The sequence below is a fragment of the Pocillopora verrucosa genome, chromosome 4 (assembly GCF_036669915.1).
Source record: "Pocillopora verrucosa isolate sample1 chromosome 4, ASM3666991v2, whole genome shotgun sequence".
NCBI classification, from domain to species: Eukaryota; Metazoa; Cnidaria; class Anthozoa; order Scleractinia; family Pocilloporidae; genus Pocillopora; species Pocillopora verrucosa.
The window spans coordinates 1,046,627-1,073,292 of NC_089315.1; the positions used below are offsets into that span (position 1 = coordinate 1,046,627).

Consider the following 26,666-nt stretch of genomic DNA (forward strand, 5'->3'; position numbering starts at 1 on the left):
AGTGAATTGTGCCACTAAAGAAAATCTACAACGGACAACACAACCCCTCAACATCAGTGTACATATTTTCCATACTATTTTATATAAATTTCCTACAGTTCTGTCAAGAGAAGTTGTGTGTAAATCAAGAGGTTCTTTAGTTAGTAATCATTTCCTTTATTCTTGTAACCTAAATGTGTAATATTGTGAGGAGATTTTAGATGCTAGTCACTCTCAAAAAGGGTCAAAGGATGAATGTGACAGACTCCACAAAATGGGATTTCTTGATACTTTGTGTGGGCATGTTTATCTAATATGTGTCTGATCTCTGTTCTACTAGTAACAGTACTACAAGTTTCCAAAAATTTGAAATCTGACAGTCCAAAGGTAGTGTACATGATGCATGTGGAGCATTAGTAAAAATTTTCATCAGTAAACAAAGTTGCAATTAAGTATTAAGTATCATTACCAAGACTGCTTTCATATTCACTGTTATGTCTTATTTACAAACTTACGATCTATTACAAAATTCGTACACACTGAAACATGTTGTGACGTATATCCAAACAGCTTCGCACAATGAAAGCCACAGAAAAAATTCACATGTACCTTTAATTCAACCATGCATCTTGAAAGTGTCCATGATATAGAGACTGTCCAACTGAAAACCCTTCATATTTTAACTTCTTCTATTCTCAGGGGTAGAATCCTGCCTGAACTTCCAAGGGAAACAAGTAAAGTTCAAGTTCATAGGGGTTTCGGCTTGGCTGAGAGTAAATGACTGAAAAATTGGGGTAGAGGAAAATTGGATCTTCTGCAAGTTCATGTTAGCAGTGTCCTACTGACATAAAAAAAAGCTTCTTCGGAATTTATGGTTCACAAATAATGCAATTAAGCATGATTCAAATTCACTTTAATATGTGTTGTGCATTCATGATTATTTTTTGTTTTTAAAGAAATTTTAATAATTATATCTACAACTATTCATAAAAGTATACCATCCAATATTTGTCCATTAATACCCTTGTACTGTATATTTTAGTTGACACTATCATGAAAACTCAGATGGTTCCAGCAGAGCTTTCCTCCTTGCAGTCTCTCTTGTGACACTTTGATGAAGCCTTCCAAGTCTTTCCTAAATAAAATGTTAAAATTCAAATTGTTATCAATTGAAGTGTGAGGCACCAAAGAAATCCACTAAACCCCATAACTCTCTCTGTTAAATCTTGAAATAATAATTTCCTATCATAATGGTATAAAAACACCACATAGGTGACTTTTTATCAGAAAGGATCAGTGATGGTCAAGTGTGACAAGTGTTATCTACGTAAACTTCACATTAGCATATGTAAAACAAAGATATTTGTACTGACAGTAACCATTTCCCAGTTTTGAGTGAAACAGCATGCACGATGTACTGATAACAGGTTAAGATTATTATGTCAATCAATTCCATCTTCACGATTTCTTAGAATGTATGCACAAAATTTACTGAATGCCTAGGACATTTTGTGTGAACAGTTCTCAGGCTTGCATGTTGACTGACAAAACAATATGGCCTCCATGACAATCCAGCCACCTACTATTTCTTGTATGCCTTCTAATTTCAAAGTTATCAACAGCCTTGCCAAAATGTCTCTTGTCAAGGAGGAATGAAGACTAGACTTGAAGGCAAAAATGAAATTGAGCCAACCAAGTCCTTTTCATTCATAAAAATGGATACTAGTACTAAGGATGTAATTTTTAAACAGATTTAAGTGAGCTCTTGTGACCTTAATCTTCTCTCTTCAATAAGAATGGGCAATAATTACACAAAAGAAGTTACTCCAAGTTAACTATGAACCTTGCAACTTTTTTTAGTACTGTAATTATTCAACTATAAGCCAAGCAATTTTTACACAGATTAAAACTGAAGTGAATTAAAATTTAGGCTCTAGAGGGGGTCTCAGCTTATAGCCGAAAGTTTTTGAAAAAAATTTTTCCAGTGCATGGAAACTCTACTAAATTGGGATGTATTTACTTATAAGCCAAGCTAAAGTAAAGAAACACAATATGCAATCATTGGTTATTAACTTTTAATTCCAATTCAAGAGTGCGACTGGATGGTAGTTCGAACTGCATCCGTGTCTCAACACACATTAATTCATCTGAGTTTTGATTCATTGCTTTTCAATTTAATAGTTAGCTTTTTTGTCCTTTACATATTAAATCACCATTGTTTAAGCCTCATTTATGACAATTAATGTGATTTTTTTCAATGATAATGAATGGGTCTCAGCTTATAGCCAGGTGTTTTCGATTTAATTTTGATTCTCATTATGCAGAGTCTACATGTACAAAGTTTGGGGTCTTGGCTCATAGCCAAATAAATATAGTATGTTATCAATAGCTCAGTGGCTCTGCTAAAATTTGATTACTGCATTCACCAAGGAGTCACTTGCCACAAGTTTGCATGAGGCATCAGATACAGTGTCATAATGGCCATGAACTGCATTTCACAAGCATAAGACAATCTTTTGCTAAATTAATTCAAAATCTGTGTTTATGTGCAAAGTCATGCAAGAGTGTGTAGATTCCAGTACCTGAGCATTTTGTAGTATGTTGTTTACCAACATAACTCTTCTTCTTGAATTCATCAGTTTCTTTACATATGGTTCGAGGTCAATTGGGAACTCTTGAAGCTCAGACAATCTATGCAGATCTAGACAAAAGATTACCAGACACAACTTAAATAATGAAAGATGAGGTGCAATTACACCATCTGATCAAAATAATTCATTCAACAACATTTAAAACTTACACTAACCTTGTGCTAACTTGTCAATTTGTTCCCGTAACTCAACTTGACTTTTTCTGAAAATAAAAATTGATCATTGGATGGCTATCCTGGGCTAAATAAAGCTGTAACTTGTGTGCCACTTTTTTTTTTTCTTACTGCATTTTGATGTCATCTGTGTTGTATTACTGAACAGATGCACCAAAACCTGGAATCTATTTGTTAACTCTGCCCCTTCACCTATTACTAACGCGGAGTTTCGTGTTAAGGCACTCAGAGTAGCACATTTAACGATTTTTGACTGTGTGGTATTTCTTTCCGAGAAACGTTAAAATCTTGACGTTACAGAAATCCTATTATTTAATTTGGCCATTGTACCATAATTTAGTACGAACAGATTGTCTGTAACATTTAAAAGATAAAATTCTTTAATCATAGTAGGATCGATCTCCCCCCCCCCCCCCTCCCTCTCTCTCTCTTTCTGAGTCTATCTTCGCTTTTGGGTCTGTTTTCCTTTTTTTTTAATGTAAGTATGGCTTGCAAAGATAAAGGAAAGGAAAGATGTTGAACCCCTCTCAATGCCATTAGTACCTCACACTTAGAGCTTTACTGTCCAGTTCTTCAACTGCCGGTCGAAACATTTGCAGAATGCCCTCCCTGAAAGCGTCTTGATGGCCTTCACCTGATCCTACGGCTGATTTCGTTTCCTTCGTATCGGCCACTTTCTCCGCCATCTTTGTTTAAGCGACACAGTGTCTGCACAGACATCCCAAGCTCAGTTCTCGAGAGCGTTTGGCGGTTTTGGGGGGAAGCGACGAGGTCTGGGACCGAGAAACGATGGTCATACATTTGCAAAGTGGTCAAAGGCGAATAAGCGCGTGTGCATTCCGACAACATGGGATTGTTTTTCAATCAATAGACGAGGTAATGAGGTACCATGGTCTTAAGCTCTTGAACAAGCGCGGTATTCTTTTATTGCATAATTTTGGTATACAAATTTCCCCCTTTAAATTGGAAAAATTTTTAAAAAATCATCGAAGGCAAGAGAAAGATATGGTTAAAAGCGTGCACGAAGGCCATTACTTGAAGACACAAATTATGGCCTTGGAAGCAATGACTCGAGGAACGTTTTGAGTCAATGTTGTTTAAAACTGCGTGATTTTTCCACAAACTATGCATCAAATTATCCTATACGTCGAGACTTACTACCAATCAAGTTATTTTAACTTTTACTGTCATAACCCTTGCTTCCCGCTACCGCAAAATATTACCGTGAACCGATTAAATGACGCACGTGATTAGTGCAAGTTCAGGCATAAACGGGGTAAGTTTGGCCCGTATCTCTCAGTCAAGTACGGTGATCTATATTTTTATTGCATTTTTCGAAACAGACATTAGGCATTTAATGAAAGTCTACAAAAAATTATTCGATGACTTTTTTCTTCGGAGGAAGGCGCGCAATAAATAATTGGGAAGTATCCCCACCCACCCCTCGTCCCCTGTGGTGGTCTTACCGTCTGTTAGGTACCAGTCTTCTCTCTATTGTTTTTCCTTTATGACCTCGATCTGTACTGAACTTTGTACGCTGTCTTCTTGAATACAAGTGAACATGGCTTCCCTGAGTTTTCTCCGACGGAATGGTGGTTTTGGACTACAGGTAAGACATCCAGTGGCATAGAATAAACTGAATAAATCAGACTTAACTCAGGGTGGGTAGTTATCGATGAAATGACCCGCGATCGTCAGATAAGTAGAGAAATCTCTTTACGAAATCAATCGATTACGTAAGTTAACTACGAAAGTCGTCATGAATGGTTCAGTTTCAAAGACTTTGGTAAGATCGTCGGAGTAGAAGCCCAAATTTCTGAGGAAACAATTTAACAGTTACCTTCATTTGATTTGATTTTCCCAAAACGCTGTGACTAAATGCCTGTCAGTCAGAAATTTTCACATGACTTCCACCAAAAGGTTCTCTCAAACTTCCTAAGAAAATCAGATGTTTGTTTAGAAATGTCAAGAGATTCCAAAAATCAATTTGGCTTTTAAGTGGACAAATTCTCCGAGCTTTAGCCTACTTCAAACAAGGAATGAATAGCCAACCAAGTCCTCTTGGCTTGATGGGTTACTATATTTCTTGGTTAAGTTTAGGGCTGACATGCATTTAGTTCAAGGGCTCAGCTGTCTGCATTTTTGAGATAGAAGTCATAATTTTTGTTTCAATGTTCCATGGTTTTTTATCTTTCAGAGGGGAATTATTTCTGCTGGAGTCACTGCTCTGGTAAGAATTTTGGCTTTCGACTTTACATTAAATTTTTTTTTAGAGCAAATATTCTTGCCTGAGATGGAAGCGGACATGTCGTGAAGAGGATTGAAGTCGATAACAAACCAGTCCACTGCATGATCACTTTTCATGACTGTGGGTTGGAACCTTGAAGCGAGTTGATTAAAGTAAGGCTAATTTAAGCTATATCTTAGACATACAATGAACACAGCCGTTGATGGGTTTTTTAAAGTTCATGTAAATTTATTCGAATCTATTTTTCTAGTTTTAACAGTAAGACTGATTTTGATATCCTTGGGGAATTTAAAGATGCTTTAGAAAACAGCTTTGCTAAACTAGGTCCAGGGCCAAAATTTGTTGCAATCCTTGGTCCTTAAAGCTTATTGGAGTTGGACTTCAACTTAATGATGTCCTGATTTCTTTTTTTTTTTTTTTTGAAAGAGAGCAAAGCTTAGTACAGAAGCATCAGCCATCAAGTTGGAGGCATCAACATTCAATTCTGGCCTTTCATTTGGTGAGTTATTATTGTTTTGTTTTGAACATTTTGTACTGGATAAACACAGTACTAACAGAAAATGATTGTGATACATATATGTCTTCAATATGGTTGTTGAACTCTGTATATAGATGTGCTCACAGGTTAGGTCTGTCGGTAGAGGGCCAATTAGTGAAAAATTATTAGAAAAATAATACACAATGATTTACAAGTAATTAATGAAATATTATAAAATTGAAAAATTGCATCCCACCCTGCATCCCAAATTGTTGTTAATGAGATTTATATAGCAGAGTAGAAAGGAGGCAAAAGTTTTCTTGAACTCTCACAGAGCATATAGAGGTAAAAACAGTACATTGACAGATTATTGTCACCCTGATTTGAAAACTGCTCCAATTATGATAATAGTGAAGTTTAATCTGTGAAGAGACACGTAATATTAATGTTTTCCCCTCTTATTTTACCATACTATTTTATGAAAAAGGTTTGGAAACTCATTAACACATCCATCATTCTTTTGCCATTAGAACTTTCTGAAGAGTTACAGCAACTTCAAGAAATGGCTAGGAAGTTCTCCCGTGAGGAAATCGTACCAGTTGCTGCCCATCATGATCAGACTGGTGAGGTAAGATACCTTGAAACACATACAACTGTACATGTATCTGGATAGTACAGTTTGTAAGGATGTTCACGAAAGCTGAATACATGTACTTGTCATACGTCAATAGTACATTGATATATTACACTCCATATAGAAATACGCTAAAGCTGAATACATAAACTAAAGCTAAAATACACTAAAGCTGAATATATATACTTGTTGTGCATCAATAGTACAATCTATTACACATCAGTCCAAAATTCCCCGCTAATTGTTGCTTGAGCACATTAGATATTGCAAATAACATGACTTTCATGACTGCTGTACATCTATTAGGGATGGTACATGACATTCATTTTGTATTCCTCAGTATCCTTGGGAGATTATCAAGAAAGCTCATGCTTTGGGACTCATAAATGGTCATATTCCAGAGGAGTATGGTGAGTGCCTGTTGGATTCAAAATTTAGTTTATTGTGTTTTTTAAGCTGTACTTTTAACTTCTTATCATAGCTTTGCAATATCATTGTGTGCAGGAATTGTTGACTCACTGATAATGCATGTTTTAATTCTTATAAGGGGGTCCTGCACTTGGTGTTCTTGATGGTTGCGTAGTTACAGAGGAGCTCTCATATGGATGTACTGGAATTCAAACTGCTATTGAAGCAAACTCTTTGGCAGTAAGTGGTGGCTTTTTACTGAAAAATAATCCTTACTTAAATTATTTTATTTAAAGCATTTTTATTCATATTCTTTCTAAATGTATATTTTTCATATACTGTAAAATTCTGAAAATAAGCCCAGGGGCTTACATTTTTCAAAGGACCTTTTTGAGGGGCTTATTTTTTTTATTCAGAGGGGCTTATTATAGGAGGGAAATTTGCATTTCACAATTGGCTGGGCTTATAATTGGAGGGAAATTTGTGTCAAAATTTTTGAATGTGCAACTGGTAATACTAGGGTTTTGGTTAAAAAATTTGTAACAATTTAATCACACTGAAAATGCCAACTTAAAACACAATTGCAATAAACTTTATTAGGATGGAAATTCAGTAAAAACAGTAACGTAGTTCAGGCTCAAAGTTCATGATAACTATGAAAGCTCATATTGCTTGAGGAGTACCAGAGGGAGTTTGGGTTCAGGCTGGTGGGATCAAACTTCCTTGCAAATACTTTGTCTACAGACTGAAGGAATTCAAAGCACAAGTGAAGAGCGAACTGCATAAAAGACAATAAACTTCAACACTTGTTGACCACATTGCTTTAGTGCATAGAATCATTATTTTATGACTAAAAAGGGCTTCCTGATAATGGTGATTATGTGTAGTTTGCTTTGGTTTGTATAATTGTGGATAATTTCCAAATCCAAGCCCACGGGGGCTTATATTCAGAGGGGCTTATTATAGGAGGTATTTTTGCTGGGGGGGCTTATACATGGAGGGGCTTATTTTCGGAATTTTACGGTATTAGAAAAAATTATTCTTGTCCTAACATAGGCGAGAAGTAACTTTTATCTCAGAAACATAAAGTGTCTGGTGCTTTGTTTGGAGTGAAAAATTTTTCAAATGAGTGCATGAGATAAAATCATGTTATCAGGGATTATCCAATTTTATTGGTAATCACAGGCACTTCAATGTGATGATTTTTCCTTACTCTCTGCCATCTCACACAGGAAATGCCTGTCATCCTAGCTGGAAATAAAGAACAAAAAGCAAAATACCTTGGTCGTATGATGGAAGAACCTCTGATGGCTGTATGTATATCAACTTTCACTTACATGTATTCATAACTTTTAAATATGTTAAGTCCACATGTAAATTTAACTCACTGTAGAATTATATGTAGTTTTATTATATACCACACAAGTAAATAGTACTGTTTGGTCAGTTTGGAAGTGAATAGCAAGTACTACTCAGATTTGAGCAGCTGATTAGACAAAATTGCGTGTCAAGATTTATATTTCCAACCATTTTTTAGTATAGTGAAAGAATATGGTTTGGTATCTGTGTGGTATATTGGAAACAATTTTTCACCTCAGTGCCCATGAAAGTGGTGGATTTTTACTTTCTTCATCACGGTCCAGTAAATATCCATCAATATTCACCTCCACTTTGATGATTATGGTAATGATTTTAGCCAGCAATGTAAGTTACTGGTGATGTGTGTTGCCTCACACTCATCAATAAGCACCAAATTAAGGTAACTGAACCACAATTGGTGCTTGTGATTATATATTTACTCTTCTCTTTAGGCATATTGCGTGTCTGAGCCTGGTGCAGGATCTGACGTGGCCGCAATTGGGACCAAAGCCGTTAAGAAAGGAGATGAAGTAAATAAATGCTTCTGCTCTTAGCATTTACAATATATGTGGTTTTTTTTTTTTATCTTAGATTCAATATCTGGAACATCCAACATGTACATCAACAGCAGTATTCAGGATACAATGTAAAGGACTGCCTAAACAGTGTTGCTCTGTTACTTATTGTAAACATATGATTTGATTCTCATACTCTGTTCTATAACTTCTTCTTTTTTAAATTTTTTTTCCTTAGTATGTAATTAATGGTCAGAAGATGTGGATTACCAATGGAGGTGTTGCCAATTGGTAAGAACTCAGTCTCTATGGAGTAATTCAACCCTACACCAGCTTTACATTTCTTTATCAAATTCATTAGAACCCTTGATTATTATGGTGTAGCAGATACAACAATGTAACAAACAATACTTTGACATCTTAGGTGGATGATGGTTTGATAGTGCATCATTAAGAACCTTCGGTTTTATTGTGCCACAATTGTTTTCCTTAATAAAAATTTGTGAGAAAATCAACAGATGACAATTTAAAACAACTCCTTAACTCTCTCACACAACTTTGCTGAGGTTGTTGCCAAGTCAGTCAATGCCATTAGTAACAATCCTCTTCAGGTCTCCTGTTGCATGCGCCATTACTATACACAAGTCACAGTTACTTGCCTTCAAACACTTAGAAGTAAAATTACACACATTTGGTACATATATTTTAAGATACTTCAATCTATTCTGATTGGCTATGGAGGAATTATATGGTGGTCCATACTCTTCATGCTATTTCAGGTATTTTGTTTTGGCACGAACTGACCCAAATGCTGGAGCTGGTAAAGCATTCACAGGCTTTATTGTGGAAAGGGACACTCCTGGTGTAACTGTAGGAAGGAAGGTGAATTGAAAGCTTTACTCCACATCACTGGTGGAATCTTCAAACTGAAGCTGTAACCACAGCATTACTTGTGTAGATCATTTAGTATGGACTGTCCTCTCAGATAGCTCATTGTTAGTTCATTATTGTTAAGCTCATGTACAACTGGTAAAGGATGTGCAATTTGATGCACAACTTTGGCAAACAATTTCCTTTTACCAAATGCTTGTATCAGTATTGCTGTACGAAATATAACCACAAGGAAAATGACACATTTAACTGTTCTAACAAATATCATTTATAATGTACCATGTAGAGCAATGGGGTTTACTGTATGCTAGTATAATATAAATAATACTCTTAGCTTTCAAAGAGCCGACTGTAAATGTAACTTGTTTTTGCAAGCTTTGTTGCACCTTGTAACCTTTCTTAATTTAACCATCCTTAATTCTTAAACATTCCTTTTGGTGTGGCTGGCTTTCCTCAATCATGAATGAAGGATGTTAGTTTTTAAAGAAAGTGTGGTGGTGCGTCAGTGGGAGAGTGTAACAGGTCATTTATTGCTGACAACTGAGTTGAAAACGTAAATTGGCCATCGTAAAGAGTTTAAAGGCTGACAGTTCGAGCGTTAGTCATGATAGTCATGATCCTTGGTCACGTCCAATAAACTCCACTCTTGTAGTCCTTATGATTGCAGTATGCGTCTGTGTAACAGTTCTTTTTGTCATTACTTTCCTGTAGGAATGGAACATGGGTCAGAAAGCCTCTGATACTCGTGGAATCACATTTGAAGATGTTGTTGTTCCTAAGGAGGTGAGCCTTGTTTTTTGACGTTACAGAGCGCATGCGGATTCAAAACGAAATTATCCAGGGTTTTTGTTGGGAGCCGGGTCCCGGGTAGCAGCACCCGTCTACTTTGAACAGAGTACCCGGCTACTTAAAGTGCAAAATTAAGAAAAGAAAATTGTCATGAAAAAAATCATCAACTTCAGCTAAATATTAACTCTTCCCTGTAAGTAAAACACTTGCACTTATTTATCAATTACATGCCATCAGATTGTGGAAATAAAATTTACTCTGAGGAGTAAGGCGCTGCGCGATCATAGGGACCTTAAGCAAACCACGCGACGGCAACGAGGACATGGAAAAACAAAAGATATAATGGTCAGAACAATAGCTCAGCTCATGCGTTTGTACATTTCTGAGCCGTCCTATGCAAAACAACAACGTGAAATCACCACAATTTGCGTCGTCTGCGAACCGAAACCGCGACGGCAAATTATTTTAATTTCTACTGGAACTCGACGCTTCTTTGATACGTTATGCTGAAGTTGAGGAGTGGTACCGGACGAGACGGTAAACACGTGCAGCCATTGTTGAAATTCTAATTATAGGCAGAAATTCGTTTTTTAATCGAAGTCTTCCTTGGCGTTGCCGTCCTGACTGCTTAAGGTCCCTAATAGCGTTCTTAGAACTGTCTCCTTCTAAGGGCCTATTTACACGGTACGACTTTGTCGCATGCGACAAGCTTACGACAGGCTTACGACACGAATTGTTTCGTGTAAATCAAACCTACAACTCGCTTACGACTCTTAAGTCATGTCGTAGGCCTGTCGTAAGCTTGTCGCATGCGACAAAGTCGTGCCGTGTAAATAGGCCTTAAAGTGCCTAATTAGCTATTACATAACTCTTAAACGTGACGTGTTATTAAAGCAAGTGCGTTCTGCAGAGTCATCATGGCAAACAAAAGTAAAACTCACGCAAGCACTCGTTTGCACATGAAAAGTCAAGTGCAATGACCAGAAAAATTAAATTTGTGTTTTCGGGTTTTAATTGGATTACAGCCGGTGAAAAGGTTTTTCGAAAAATTACGTACGCTTTCTATGCTTTCCATTATTTAAACTGTTCATAAGACACTTTTTATTTTTCTGAAATACAATTCAGAATTTAAAATAAACAACAGGAGACGAATGTCGTTACGGCTTCTTAGTAAGCCAACATAAAGTTGGCTTTAAAGCTCAAATATTCCGAGAAATTGAAAGAAACTTTGTTCCAATTTAATTTTTATTCAAGATAAAGCCCATTGGAGGTTTTGTAAAAATTGTTTTCAGCAAGGGCTGATTTTGTATCAGACTCCCATGTTCCATCAATATCTGTTTTAAATTTTTAACTGTTGGGTGATATATGGTGACAAAAGGAATTAACGTAAATGATTACGGCTCTAACTTTGAGTTTTCATAAACTACAAAAAGTGTCGTCAGTTTCACTCTTCATCAGTTTATAAGTTAAAGTTAACTTGTAATGGTAAGAAGAAAGGAAGCTCTGATAACAACAACAGTGTTTTGATGTAGCTATAGCTGTGTAGAGAAATAAACAAATTCTCTCAGATTACCATTATTTTAACTGTAATCAGATTAAGTATGCATCACTCTAGGTAGATTTCTTCGCCAGATTGCAGGAAAATGCGTTTCTGGGAGACTTAAGTTTTAAAAGTTTCCGGGGGGGAGCATGCCCCCAGACTCCCCCTAGGGGTTCAGGCCCTCGGCCCTCATTTATACAGTGTACCTGCCTACTCACAAGGCAGTGCCCGTCTACTTCAAAAGTAAATGAAAATCCTGAATTATCACAATGGCCAATCAAAACACGAAAAAATTAATAAAAAAAGAAGCCGCTGAGGACTCATGTCACCGCACGCAGGAAAATGAGTGCATTAGACGTCGCGATTGGTTTGGTTTGGCATTGCCTAGAGGTGCATGTTTTGTAGACCACTCACAAAGGGAGAATGAATGTTACATTTCTCCATTGCTTCCTTCTACTGATTTAACCAAGTTCCACTGATTACTGAATTATAATGTATTTCTGTTTGTTTATTAATTTGTTAGAACGTTCTTGGTGGAGAAGGTATTGGTTTCAAGATTGCCATGGGAGCATTTGATAAGACACGCCCTCCGGTAAGATTGTTTTCCCGGCTTACCAGTCGAGGTATCTTTTTTTTTCATTTTAGCGTGGTTTTTGTGTAAAAGTTGATTGAAATAAAATAGGGTTTTCCTTACTTGACTAGTCGTCTTGGGTTCTTTGAAAATAATCTGAGAGTTACATGCATTGCATTTGGATGAATTGGTAAGCTCTGTATGTGTTATTAAGTATTTAAGCTGGATCCACAGTTTCAAAGCAAGTCTCAAGTCTCTAGTCTCTACCATAATCATCAACAACTCATCAAGAAAAGGACGATTAACTTACGCTTGTTTTCCGTTTTCAAGGTCGCTTCTAGCGCTGTTGGTCTTGCACAGCGAGCCATGGAAGAGGCTCTAAAATACTCACTGGAACGGAAAACCATGGGCAGACCCATCGCTCAGGTATGCTGATTCCTAGGATCCCTCTTTATCGTGAGTGTGAAGGAGACAGGGGTGAAAAGACGATGATATGCAGAATTCGAAACACAAATACCCAAACATTTGGTCACGCTTTTTTGTTTTCATCGGATATCCATGATGCCTTCTTAAGCAAATGAAAACATGAAAACCTTTCAAGAGATAAAGAAAATAAGTCAAATTTATCTCAAACAATTACTTGTTACCTTTATGAACGGTTAATTAGTGCCTAGTTTTTTTAACTGTTCTCTTTTATTTTGATCTTTAGCATCAAGCTGTGAGTTTCATGTTAGCTGACATGGCCATTGGTATCGAAACAGCCCGACTGGCAACGCGGCGCGCAGCTTGGGAAGTAGACCAGGTTTGTTCACTGTCAGTGCATTACTAAACCAGATTCATTCTGTTAGGAGTATTTGATGGACAGCGGTCTGAATACTCGACGAAAGTCTATTTATTTATTTATTTATTTAAATAATATTTAAACAGGGACATCACATTTAGCATAGCTAGTTTTAAGAGAGCCCTGAAACATCCGCTGTATTTTTTGGAGGAAAGAGAGATAAAACCTAACCTTTATAAAGTTTGCTGCCTATGTTGTATTCTGCTTTGGACCTTTTTGTTTTTTTAAATCGGCTTAATTGAGTCTACTCAGTAAACAAGAAGTCGCTAACAAAAGTTTGTAGGATGAAGAAATATTTTACTTTTTTTTTTTTAAATTTTGATGAGATGTGGTTATTGACATTTAATTTAAATCCCTATCTCCTAAAGATGATTTAAGCTAACATACATTTTATTGACTAATAAGGAAATTTGATGTTATCGACTGAGTTGGAAATGTAAATTAGCTACCGTAGAGTTTCTTAAGCTGAAGTTTCGAGCATTTCGCCCTTCGTCAGAGCGAGTCTCGGACATGGGGTTAACGCTTAAACCATCAGCTGTAGAAACTCTCTGCAGTGGCCAATTTACATAATAACATAGCTAGTAAATTCAATTGCGCGAGCGTGTTTCATATTCCTTTTGTGCACGCTCATGACGTCATCAAACAAATCCCTCGAGAAAAAGATTTTCCATCGGGTTGAAAATGTTATAAAACAATCAGTTCATACGTCAGCTGTGCGTTCATCGAGATATGAAGCACGCGGGAAGTTTGGAGAGCACGAAAGATGCGTAAGAGTTACTCGAGGCGTAGCCTCGAGCAACTCTTACGCATCTTAAGAAAGGTTTGATTCACATGGGTGATTGTGCATCAAAACTATGTATCCTTCATGTCTGTCAGGGCCGCCGTAACACTTACTACGCCTCCGTCGCTAAGTGTTTAGCAGGAGATGTTGCCAACAAATGTGCTGCAGATGCCGTTCAGGTAATATGGAGGACAATTATTTCCTAATGGTACTTTTTAGTGCAGGTTATGGCACAGGAAACCCACATAAACTAAGTGACAATTCCTATTTTTTAATATTCCGGAATGACAAAATATTTGATTTCAAAATCAAAGTTAATTTTCGTTGAAATTGTTCTTTTTGCTGAATTTCAACGGTTTGAAGGGTTTGTGGTAAAAGTCAAAGACCTAACTTCTAAAATCGCTTTAAGTTGCCCATTTCCGTTACAACAAAGACAATTTGAAACATTTCTAATAAAAATATGTTTATATCGATCTTTACTGCGAGTAATACAAACTTTTTCGACATATCCATGCTTGTCTTCCGAATAAAAAAAGTTCAGTCATATAGTTTTGGGTGAATACACCGAGGTTGTAGCGCGCATTTAAGCGCAAGAATCACATCGCAACATCTTATGACAGAAAACGCCATCAACGTACACTTGAATCGAATTATCACATGGTATCGGACTGAGCCAAAGAAACCCGTTTCGTAAACTTCTCACATCAACATCAGAGTAGTTGTTTTAGTTTATTCCGTAATGGCCCAGCTTGCTGTCATCCAGTAATGAAGCAGCATATTTAATTTTCTTTGTCGCAGATTTTTGGTGGCGCTGGATTCAACACCGAGTACCCTGTTGAAAAGCTGATGAGAGATGCTAAAATCTTTCAAGTAAGTTTTTTTACTTTCGCTTTTTCCCCTTTTGCTTTTGGTGCTGAAATTTTTACATCAGTTAATTTATAACATCTTCCATTCCTCGTCCGTTTCGGCTAAAGCTACTGGAATTGAAAGTGGGTACAAAAAATAACGAAATAACTGACTGAACTGCGACCACCTTGTTTCTAAGATCCCTTTAGAGATCCCTTTAGGATAATGCACTTTTCGATGACTGTGAATATATGGAAATCATATACAAGTGTATGTGAACTGCGGATTAAGAAATGAATATGAAAGCGATCTTTACAATAACGAGTTCTCTAATTAAGCAGTGGTAAAAAAAAAAATAAGCACTTTGCAGCCAAGGTTGGCAGAACTGCGCTGAAAGTTTACAATCTCAAAGATCGCCAAGCCTGATTGGGACGAATTCAAATTTAGATGTCAAAGATGCCGTAAGGTCGCACTTGAGCCTGATTGGGACGAATTCAAAATTTAGATGTCAAAGATGCCGTAAGGTCGCACTTGAGCCTGATTGGGACGAATTCAAATTTTGATGTCGAAGATGCCGTAAGGTCGCTCTTGCCCAAACGATCTTCTCTTCTCTTTCAGATTTATGAAGGTACAGCGCAGATTCAAAGATTGATCATTGGAAGAGAACTCATTGAAAAGGCTAAGATGAATGCTCTATAGAAAGGATTTTCTTTCTCCGATAACCGCCACAATTATCAGATAAAGTTAACGAGACGGACTTTGGTTAATCGTCGTTTAAACTGTTTTTTTTCCCCCTTCTCTAAGTCGTAAATTTTAAATTAATGATATATTGCTTTCCTGTTTTGAGACTTCTTTTAAAACCACTAGTCATCAAGAGGAGTGGATTAGTTTAAAACTACATGTAAGTAGTGTATTTACAATAGTTTGTCTTAAACTTTCGTTACAACTGAGAAGAAAACACGGTAACAGAGTTAAACTTTTTGTCTCAATTAAGATTTTTCTTTTTAAGCCTAACTTTCCTTGTGGTATTTCTACTGTTATTTAGGGCTTCCCGGTGATTTATTCAGGGATATCTTTTTGATCGCTGAAAACGAGCTACTTTAATGCTCAAACACCCTTGTTAAGTACTATTGAAAGAAACGCGCGATGTAACCTCTTATTAATGAAATTAATTTTCCAAGGGATGACCACTGTAAATATTAACTTAAGACTCTTTGCAAGGAACAATCTTCGTTCGAGAGGTTGTTTACGTTTCTCATAGGTGTAGACCAGTTAGGTGCTGTGAGGTTCTCTTTGAGTTCAGTCTGTAAGCTTGGGTCTAAATAAACTAAAAAACTATTAGTTATAATGTTTCTTGTCTATTACTCTTGCATATTTTGATAAGTTAAACTTTCACTATGCATTCTTTTAAGTATTCAAACTACGTGCGTATACGAAAATCCCAAATCTCACCGGCGTACTGAAGTGCGTGGATTGCAATATTTGGATGAAATCTTCCAGAAGCTTCCTTTGATTAAATGCGATCAGATCCCTCAAATATCGCGCATGGTGGGTATACGCCTTAAGTCTCTACCAGAAACGTATTCATAGGCTCATCTAACATTACACGCAAACACAAATGGAATGGCTTCCACCAGCAACTTGCAATGTTTGACCGCTGGCGATACCACCCACGTATGTGAGTGTTTCTCATTTCTCAAAAGAGGAAGAACAATGAAGCAGTACGCACACGAGGCACTTATATTTCTTTGTTGGTTCAGCCACATTCAGCCCCTCCTTCCCGGAGCAGACAATTTGCTGTTGACTTAATTAACATTTGATAGCGAAATATGTTATCTGTTAATTGTTTATATGCAGTTCCCCATCATTCTCCTCAGTGTGGCAATGAAACATGTAAGCCGCTAGCTCTTTCAATATGTTACCATGGCTAGGAATCTGGATTAAAACATTAAGTTATTTATTCATTGGGACAGCAATAAAGTTAGACTATTAAAGAAAAAAGGTGCTGGAAAAGTATAGTTCTTGGAATTAAGACAACAGTTATTTTTGATGCACATGTGGTAATTAAAGCGACAAATTATGTTACATTAGCATCCCCAACATAGAGGTCTTTTCGTTTTGTGGATATAATGGAGTCTCGCCATACAATTAACTTGCCAATAGAAAACCATTAAAACGTTATTCGAAGAGTGATGCTTTCTACAGTATACCTGCCAATAAAAAGACGCGTGAGTTGAGTGGGCGAGTCGTTTGAAATTCTGTAGCAACTGAACTGTACAATGAAATGTGATAGGCTGCAATGTGGGCGTTCTTTTGATATCATAACACGTGTCGCTAACAGTGATGGCTGCTCACACTAATACATATGGAACTAAAACATACGCGAGTGATGAAAAAAACATCGGCAATCATAAAAACATATTGACCAAACCTGCTTCAGATACCTACAAAAGCGTTGCTTATCTCCCCATATCTTTTTTTTTTTTTTGTATCGCACCTCCAGCGTTCAACAAAAGGTCTGATAATTTAAGTGGTTTTAGGGGCGGACCTCATTTCATCTGGTGAACCACCTTTTTGGTATCGTTTCTATGGTGAATTAAAACGTGGTGGATTTCCTCAGCGGAGCTACGCAATTACAGCGAAGTCATCAAAACACTCTTTAGTGAACATACCAACTTCCGATTTTGTCAACTCTATGGAAACAAATTTTCTGTAGCAAATCAGCCCAAATGAAAATCAAGCGTAATTTTTTTTTTCATCCGTATGGGCTGATCAGTGCTGACTGAAAGCGCCCGGTAAATATATGAATATTTGAAAACTGAATAGACCACCCGCTGAATCCGTTACACCCGCTGCGCCCGCTGCACCCGCTGCACACATGAGCGAAAGGTTCTCCCAACTCATGTACCATTTCATTGTAAATAGAGAGATCTTTCAAATTCTAAAAGAGTACTTGCTATTGAATTGAAAATGATAAAATCTGTGAATTTTGTTTGTACAATTTCTGAACATAAGCAATAAAGAATTTGATATCTTCAGAGAAGATCCGAAGCGAGATTCAGAGCTGAGTAAAGTTCTTCTGAATGATTTGATCTGATAATAACAACTGTATCGACTACCGTAAAACAAAGAAAACCATTCTGTTTTTTCCGTACGTTACCAATAATATTAACCATTTTTTTAAAGAGAAAACGATACTGGTGGGATATAGAAAATTATACAAATGATTTGTGCGGCCAAGTTTTAAGAACAACTGCCGACACCCTTTTCGCACAAATTTTCTAATGAAAGGGAACTTAACATTTATCATCTATATATATATATTTTTTTTACCAGCCTTATTTCAGTCTTATCGATGAAACGAAACCCAGAAACCACTTTTTTTTTTTGAGGAAAGCTTCTGAGATGATATGCAAGATACAAGAGCAACTAGATGAAATGTTTGTCAAGAGTTCATGTCGCAAAAAGGGAAAGTAGAGTACATCTAAATTATGTTCAAACAATTATCTATCCTTAGGGTCAAGAGATTGACTAAACTGAATGGTGTGTTAAAAACGTTTTGTAAAATTAGTTCTAATTAAAACATTGACAGTCTCTTAATCTCGGGTGAAGCTGGTACTGTCGCTAGGAAAAACAGGCCATTTTCTGCACATCTATTATTTGTTTTCCAGCGGTTAGAGCAAAAGTGTTCCCATTTCATGTGTAAATTCCTAATTCCAATACAAAGCACTCAAATGTTAAATAATAAAAAAACATTATTGAAAAAAAACTAATTCTCTGTCAAAGAATCTATAAATGAAATTTGCTTAAAATTGCTTGTAAAAATTTTCTTGAAGTTGTTATTGAACTGACAAAAACCTCCTTAAAAATTTCTTACCTCCGGAAGAATCAAAATTCAAAAGAAAATAAATGCACCGAAATTTAAGCATTTATTCTATGCGACGGCCATATTCACTTATATAATATACAATATGTTAACACTTCTGGCTGTCTCGCACAGCCTACAGATAGAGCATTTAACACCCAATTGATCATAAAGCCACCTTCACGTTTATAGGAGGACAGGTAGTATTTCACTTCTCGTTCAGAAAAAACTTTTTTTTCCGAAGCGATTAATCATTGTCACAGTACTGTTTTTTTTTTACAGGTTTTTTACTGAGTGAGAAGCAAGATCACTCGAAAAAAGGGGAGAAGGAGATTCCATTCAAATTTTCACGACGTATTCTCATTTAAATTAGAGGACCACAGAAGAAACACACGTGGAGAACATGGCTTTGTTTAATCAAGAGTTGAACTGCTGAAAAAAAACCCATTCAGTCGTAAAAACATCCTTTAATTGAAATGACATCTTTCAATGCCTACTCACAAAACAAAACAAAAAAATATATCGCTATGATATTTGTTTTGTAAGTTTAAAAAAAACTGTGTAGAATTACAAACTGACGTACAATTCGTTAGAGGTTACGTTATACAGACATCAATTGACGCAAACTATACAGGCTGATTGTGAAATACTCCTTACTGTATTAAGAACGCGCAGTGCTGTGTTGTATGCTTTTAAGGCGGCTGTACCTTGTGTTCATTAGAGAGCTACCTGTATTCCTTTTAGTCAAATTGTCTTACTGGAAACTTCACCGTCTGTGAGAAGTGGTTAAAGCTTGAACAAAAAAATAACAAGACATGATTTTATTTTTCTAGACCACAATGGTTCCCCGCGGTGCTTTTCTTTATCTTCGACAAAATTTATCAGCTAATTTTGTTTTGTACCAGATTCCGCCCTTTCAAAAAAAAAAAAAAACTAGTATTTGCGATTTAACCTTTGAGTTAAACAGCTTCTTAATTACAGCAAGCGACGGTTTTTGTGCTTGAAACGAATTGTACACCCACGCACGGGGTGGAAAGTGAGACATGCATTTTGACTTTGCAATAAAAAATGAAAAAAATTTGGAGAGGACTCTTTTCCAATGAGCTTTAGCACGAAAATGGAGATAAAAAACCAAAACCGCTCTTAGAGCTAAAGCACGATTCACTGTTTATGGCAAAGATCAGCGGCACACAGTATGCATCGCAATTCCACCGATTTCCAGATGATAAGAATCATTAAACATAGATCGCAATAGAAAAACACCTTTGAACATCACTCCGGGCTCCAAAATTCGCCTGTTTATATGACAATATTTAGGAGAATCAGAGTTTCTTCGGCGACCCTTGAGTTGCGATAGAAGGCACAATGAGCCACAAGCAGTCTGTCTGAACAAAAGCGAAGTTGCATTTCCCACACACGCAACTTAGAGAGTTATTTATCTATACACTGTACTCTTTGAAAGTGTGTCTGATTACAGAGAGTGATTCACGGGCATTTGTTGGTTACTTAGCGATGCTAAAACACAAAGACTGGTATACTTGCTGAAAGCTTCAAAGCAAAGCTCACCGCCGCTTCTAAATTAGCACTAAAAGAAGCACTAAGCCTTTTCAGAAAAAAAATTCCATGAACAAACTTCTAAACATATGTTTTGACCACCACAGAAGCAAGAGAACCGATCGAGAAAACTTGTACAGCAAGCAGGAACCAAAAGAATGCGGTAACTAAGTGATCTTGGACAAAATGGATTGAATACTTTGCCACTGGTTTGTTACAAGCAGAAATGCTCAGTGCTGACAATAGATCGATTTCACTTCCTGCGAATATGCCTTTGCAATTAAACGCTGCTGTTGTTTAATTTATGTAAGAAAGAAACTGAAATTCTGGTCAGATAGATTATTATGATCTCGATAAGGCTTTTAAAGTGGTCTACTTTTTCCAGACTCGAAAACAATTCCACCTGCCAAATCACAGAGCAAGATGCATGTGAGCAAACTGTATGGGATACGCAGTTTTTTTACACACACAAAAGAAACAAATTATTTCAAGTTATTGGCGACGAAAATGTTCATTTTCAAAATGAAGAGGAAGAAATTATTCCTCGTGCTAAAAGTACAGAAACAAACTACATGCCGATAAGGCTTTATCTAATCTGAATCTAATAATGGTAGTAAAAAAGATGCGAAAATCTCAACAGCTCACTACCTTCTCACAAGTCTCTAATTTTCGACTGAGAAAGAAAGCTTTTAAGCATCAAAATAACATTGTTGTAGAGTCTTCTGCGAGAAAATCGAACGCTTATGGAATCAAGGTGAGAATGGTCCTACGAAATTGTGTTTAAATAGCTATTGTTCGCTTTCTCCATCTGTTTACCACTGGTTTGTCTCAGGATAGTTATGATAATCGCTTAAACAAAACAAATGGCTAATTTCAAAATTTGCAAGAAAATGGATATGTATGCATATTCTCCGCGACGTAAGAACAAGTTTTTTCCCATCTCAGAAACAAATATGTCGCAAGAAAGTTTGAGAAAGAGTAATTTTTTGGCAATGAATATTCGATATGCCACTGAATGGGTTCGTAACAAATTAATGCAGAATACTTCGAGACATCCAGAGCAACCCGTCATAAAAAGGTATCCAAATGAAAAGAAACTAATTAAACTCCAATTTACATATTTGCAGAGGACTTTTAAAAGCGGCCCCTGTAATTGTCTGTCATTTCCAAGTCGGTGTTCAGGATCAGAGGGGCAGCATGCCGCGGTCATTCCTAGTCAGAGCAAGGCAAACTAACTCTCCTTCCTTGGAGAAATGTCCAGATTCAAATCAGCAAAAACTTCCAGGTGAGCGAGTCGAGTTTTTCACGCGGCCAGCATAAAATTGGCCCTTTTTTGTCCAATTTGGCTTTTTTTTAATCCTGAAATGATCAAAGAGAAGAGAAAATATGACTTAAACATGATTGATTGTTCGCAAGAGGCTGTGATGTTTAAAGACCAGCCTCGAGATATTAAATTGAGCGGGATGAACCGAGTTGCATAAACTTTCACCACTAGGAAAGAGGAGTTGCAAATCACGTAGGAAGAACTCTCAACTCCTAGGATTACTCTTCCAAGCGAGATTAGGATCCTCACAAAAAACGATCTCTCGTTGGAGAGCTCTGACCGCCAACTGTTTTAAATAGAACTGTACTAAGCATTGCAGTGTTCGAGTTCTTTTAACAGTCTTACTTGCTGGTTTACGCCTTTAGCGAGGGTCGATGTTTCCAAGTCACGAAAAGTTGTTTAAGATATCTTTAATCCGCAAATCTTATTACCCACGAGTTTCGAAAAGAGACTTACGCAATCAAATAAAAACTGCAACGCGCTGTTTTTGGAAGAGATAATGTTTGCTTACTCTTTGAATATTGGTAAAAATGAGACCATTAATGTGAGTTAAATACAGCCATTATTTTCTTAGCGCGCTAATCTGTTCGCCCATCCATTTAATTCGCCTATCCAGTGAAATAACTTTCAAAATCTACGAAAATAAACACGCCTTATGAAGGACTACTCGTTATTGCAAAGAACTCTGCGCATTTTTAGTCACCAAGGTAGTTTTTGTAGGTTCTGAACAGATTGTGCGGAGGGAATCTTTTCACGAATCTTTTACATGTTGTCTATAAGTGACTAATTTTCAACCGATTTTGACGACCTTGACCGCCAAACCCGCAGGGTTAAAACCGGTCGAGGTAAAAGATTTTGCAGCAAGGACTGAAAGATTAATGATGGCAATGTAAACCTGTTTGAATCTTAGCGTATGGAACATTAGTGCGAGAAATTCGGAAAAGTGCAAATAATACAAGATTTAGCGATCTGTGGAGAGATTTCCTTAATAAAGCCAACCTTGGCTAATTCGAGGCTCAATCCGTGAGCGAACCTCTTTATCATTCTCGTATTCTTTTTTTTTTTTTTTTTTTTTTCGGAAATATGAATTTACTCCGACGCTTGAAAGCCAAAAACACATTTTCCATCAGTGTACCTTTGATCTGGAAAAAAAAAACTCTTGGGCGTACGTGAGAACATTTGATGCAATATAAAGGTGTCTTTCAAATGCGCCATATCTGCGGTTACTTGGTAGCCCATTACCCCAACAGCTATGTGCGAAGAGTTTGGTGTTGCTTTCATGAGAATTGATACCACTTTACAAAATTCTTCTTTAATGAAAAATACCCATCTATTCAAAAAGCTCACAGCTTTTATTATAATAATCATATCAAATCACTTTCTCTTACAGAAGTTAAAACGGAGAAGGGACCTTCCGTTGAAGACAAAGCATTCGAAACAGGATCCAGTGTCACTTCTTCTGCTAAAAATTCATCTTTAAACCTCGCTCAGGAAACTTATACCCCACGCATCCCTTTGCCGACGCTTCCCCGGCGACATGGTGTAGAATACTTTGATTCAAAGTTCCCGTTTGCTCTTCCAAGAGCGCTTCCGTTTCCTCCCGCTCCACCGTCGCCTTTGGTTTTGAGGCCTGTGCCGCGCTATGGTGGACTATCATTTCCTTACAGCTGCCCAAGCCTCACCGTCAGCCCAGACCCGTTTGCTTATCGTCATTTCGCTCAACAGTCGCCCTTCCTTCAAAGAGGCTTCACTGGTCAAGAGTCCTTCTTTGCTCCGGCAAGAGTAACAGAGTGCCGCGATCCTATTTCGAATTTAGGCGAATTTTTTGGGCGTCAAGAAAGTGTGGACAGCGAGGATCTCACCTCAGGAGAGCCAACCTCCTTGAAAACGAAGGTATATAAATGCCAAGAATGTGGGAAAGAATTTAAGAGGCCGTCAAGTCTCTCAACACACAAACTTATTCATTCCGATCACAAGCCTTATTCGTGCAGTTACTGTGGAAAAAACTTCCTCCGCAAATCCGACATGAAAAAGCACACGTTGATGCACACTGGGGTGAAACCATTTCAGTGTAAGCAGTGCGGCAAGGTTTTCAGTCAATCCTCTAACATGCTTACTCACATGAGGCGGCATACCGGAATTAAACCCTTCCCCTGTAAAATTTGCGGCAGAAGGTTCTACAGGAAAGTTGATGTTCGTCGGCACACTATGAGGCACGAGTATAGATCAAGTTTGGAAGACGGAAACACTAAGTGAACTCCTTCAAGCAGCCACAGGAAACTCCTAGAAAATACATCGAGTTGTTTAGAAACTAGGGATTGTCTGCATATAAACAATTTGCTAGCCACAAACTTTACGAACGAAAAGCCATAAAATCAAACCTGATTTCAAATATGCTCTTCTAAATATGTATTTTAGACCATCTTCGTATTGTATTGTAAAGAGAAAAAAAACCCTTGAGAAACTTATCACCTTTATAGAAAATAGAACACTTATTCCGAACCTTATTTTTAAGAAGCCTCAATAGTTTTAGCAAGAAACTAAGAACAATTAAAAATAATCAAACTTATTTGGGTATACTGTATTCAACTTCTCCCAGACGGGTGTTTCGTTTTCCACACAGTACCTAGCGTCGCTGTCATCCATCTTTATAAGCGAAACGAAACGAAATATTTCAGTCCCTTTTTATTTCTATTTATCTTACAATGAGTAAACAGAAACTTTAGGGAGAACTTCCAAGCCTCTAACTGCGCCTAAAGAGTCTTGATCGTACGTAATGGTGAGGTCAAAGCAAAATAATATACCATAAAAATTTATTATGCCTTGGTTTTTTTTCTAAGCAGTAGTAACAATTAATTTGAATTGAAACTATTCTTTTGAGCATAACTAGCAGGTAACACGTTGACTAAATGTAAATTTTGCCAGAAATAAGCATTAAGATCAGTTATTGATATTATCTGAACAAAACCGCCGACGACAACATTTTATAATGGCTTGAAAAGATATTATCTTTTGTTTGAAGCGGGCAGTAACTGGGCAGTTTTTTCAGGGAAATGTAGCGTGCAATAAAATTCTACAAAAGGGTTGTTTGTCCGCAGAGAGAAGATGAGTACTATTCTGTAAACAAACATAATGACAAATGATAGTATCGTTCACATAACAGGTGGGTTGGAGTGCCAGGTAAATTGAGGTTGCTTATATCGCTCGACATAAAGCAAAATTCGAACTTGCTATCATAACATCGAAAATAACTTGATTCCAAAAGTATCGTTTATAGTATGCCGTAAGCTGGGATACAGGTACCCTTTCTTTTCACATGGTTCTGTCTCTCTTGAATATGTTCGGCTGTATAACCTGAATAATATGATTAAACAAAGAAAATCCATGCTCTTTTCAATCCCTTTTTAGAAAATGGAGATGTCTATTGATTTATTGTATTCATCGTGGCTAGAAAATGCCAATTACGTATCAATTATTTTTGAAGTTGTCACAAGAGAGAAAGTGAATCAGTTCTTCATACCAAAATGTGAGAGAAATTTTGGATGACAGTCCCCTGCCGATCCTGTACACAAAAATCCCTCATCACGCAGAAATATTTGTTTCCTAAACTGACTGAAAAGTAAAGAAATAAGACCGGTTCCTACGATACCAAAGGCACTTGAAAACACTTCACGCGACCTGCGTTAATATTAAATTCCCTTTCAAACGTGTTTTTATCTCTTTGAATAATCATGCCTTGCTTTGAATTTTCTAAAAAGAAGCAAAATGTTCGTAAAATCGAGTTAACCCAGGCCAATAGAAAAGTGCGGTAATGCAGATTCTTATTTGTTATATTTCCCGTCATGATATTTATCACCCTGAGACATCATAGCGTTGGTTTTCTTACCACCAAGAACGGCATTATTAAAAAAGTCAACAAATTAAAGCTGTACGCCGACGTTTATTCAAAGTATTCAAGTCACATGTACATTATATTGAGAATTTCTTTGTTCTTTGGTTATTATTTTGTTTTGTTTTGTTCGGTTTTTTCTTTTTTTTTTTTTTCTTACTGACTTGCGACAGGTATTTGAGACCAAAAATAGCGTGATTCCTGTTCTAGAAGAAGGATATATTTTACTCTGTGAAGCCAGGGTTAGCATAAGGTTTAGATAAAAATCTTGTAAATTAAACACCCTATTTTGCAAATGTATTAAACAAAACAACCCATAAAGATGCGGCGACATTGAAATACAAATGAAGGAGAAACACCTAGACTATCATCAAAAGACTGAGATCCTCACCAAAAACTTCGCTTAAATCTAAAAAAAAATTCTGGTACCCGCTGACGGTGATATTCTGCAACAGAACAACTCCTTGAAAAACACTCGTTTCCTAGTGACAAGAACACGTCCCAGCGGAATGCAATTTACATGGGCTACCACCTGCTATTATTTCGCGAGGAAGACATCCCAGTTTCGTGATCACAAATGTTGGAATCTTACCTTCAAACAATAGAGAGAAAGACAGCCGTTTTGATAAGAAATCCCTCTGGCTATTACCTCATAATAGCCTTAAAATGAGAAGAGGCGTTGTGAATTCTTAAAACTTTTCCCGACGGTGTATTCAGTATAAGATCAAGTCGCAATTCAGTGAAATCAATTGCACAGCCAGAACCATAAAATGCGTTTCAAAAACCGTAACCTGCTGGTACAATGTCGTGTACTGGACGTTGAACAGAAGACAATAAAAAGACAATATGAAATGATTCTTACGAAGTTGCAAAAAGGGACTTAAAATCTCTTAATGAGTCTAAATTGTATTTATTTGTGTTCGTTTGCATCGAGCCAACACGATCTATTTTGCCTTTCTTACTTCTGATATTGCAGCTACTGAACACTAACAGCGTCGTCACATGTTGATTTTGAATACGAGGGAGTTTTGTCTAACATATTGTTTTGAATGTCATTTAATGAAACAGAAGTGATGGTTCTCTTTGAACAGGATTCCAGCTTGCTAACAGCAAACTAATAATTGCTTGCAAACAATGCTTCCCTTCTAGTGTCAATATTTTGAACGCCTCATAAATATGTGGGTGACCCCATGCAAACACGACTTCCCAATAGTTCTGCCTTGAAACATCCGGATTAAAAAATCAGTCCTCCACAAATATTTTCCCATCGTATTTATAAGAGAATAAATCAGCACTTATTTTTTTCAAAATAAGAGGCGGTGTCTCGGTA

The 26,666-nt window shown here is 36.9% G+C and overlaps 3 protein-coding genes across 3 annotated transcripts; 2 read left to right on the forward strand and 1 right to left on the reverse strand.

Annotated features, from left to right (window-relative positions):
* Nucleotides 1-401: 401 nt before the first annotated feature.
* On the reverse strand, nt 402-3,518 carry LOC131797244 (SNARE-associated protein Snapin-like). The gene is made up of 4 exons (XM_059114860.2): nt 3,347-3,518; nt 2,786-2,832; nt 2,562-2,680; nt 402-1,114 (listed from the first exon to the last, which is right to left on the reverse strand). The coding sequence occupies exons 1-4, from the start codon at nt 3,487-3,489 to the stop codon at nt 1,031-1,033; spliced, it is 393 nt and encodes a 130-aa protein (XP_058970843.1). The 5' UTR covers nt 3,490-3,518; the 3' UTR covers nt 402-1,030.
* A 796-nt stretch (nt 3,519-4,314) lies between these two features.
* On the forward strand, nt 4,315-16,052 carry LOC131797247 (medium-chain specific acyl-CoA dehydrogenase, mitochondrial). Its single transcript, XM_059114864.2, has 17 exons — nt 4,315-4,412; nt 5,001-5,033; nt 5,478-5,550; nt 6,060-6,157; nt 6,504-6,573; nt 6,711-6,811; nt 7,804-7,884; nt 8,383-8,460; nt 8,684-8,736; nt 9,225-9,327; nt 10,048-10,119; nt 12,189-12,257; nt 12,567-12,662; nt 12,946-13,038; nt 13,954-14,037; nt 14,657-14,728; nt 15,323-16,052. The coding sequence occupies exons 1-17, from the start codon at nt 4,365-4,367 to the stop codon at nt 15,401-15,403; spliced, it is 1,305 nt and encodes a 434-aa protein (XP_058970847.1). The 5' UTR covers nt 4,315-4,364; the 3' UTR covers nt 15,404-16,052.
* Nucleotides 16,053-21,276: 5,224 nt separating this feature from the next.
* LOC131797246 (zinc finger protein Gfi-1b-like) lies at nt 21,277-24,762 on the forward strand. The gene is made up of 2 exons (XM_059114863.2): nt 21,277-21,408; nt 22,838-24,762. Exons 1-2 carry the CDS (start codon nt 21,321-21,323, stop codon nt 23,701-23,703), a joined length of 954 nt encoding a protein of 317 aa, XP_058970846.1. The 5' UTR covers nt 21,277-21,320; the 3' UTR covers nt 23,704-24,762.
* The last annotated feature ends 1,904 nt before the right edge of the window (nt 24,763-26,666 follow it).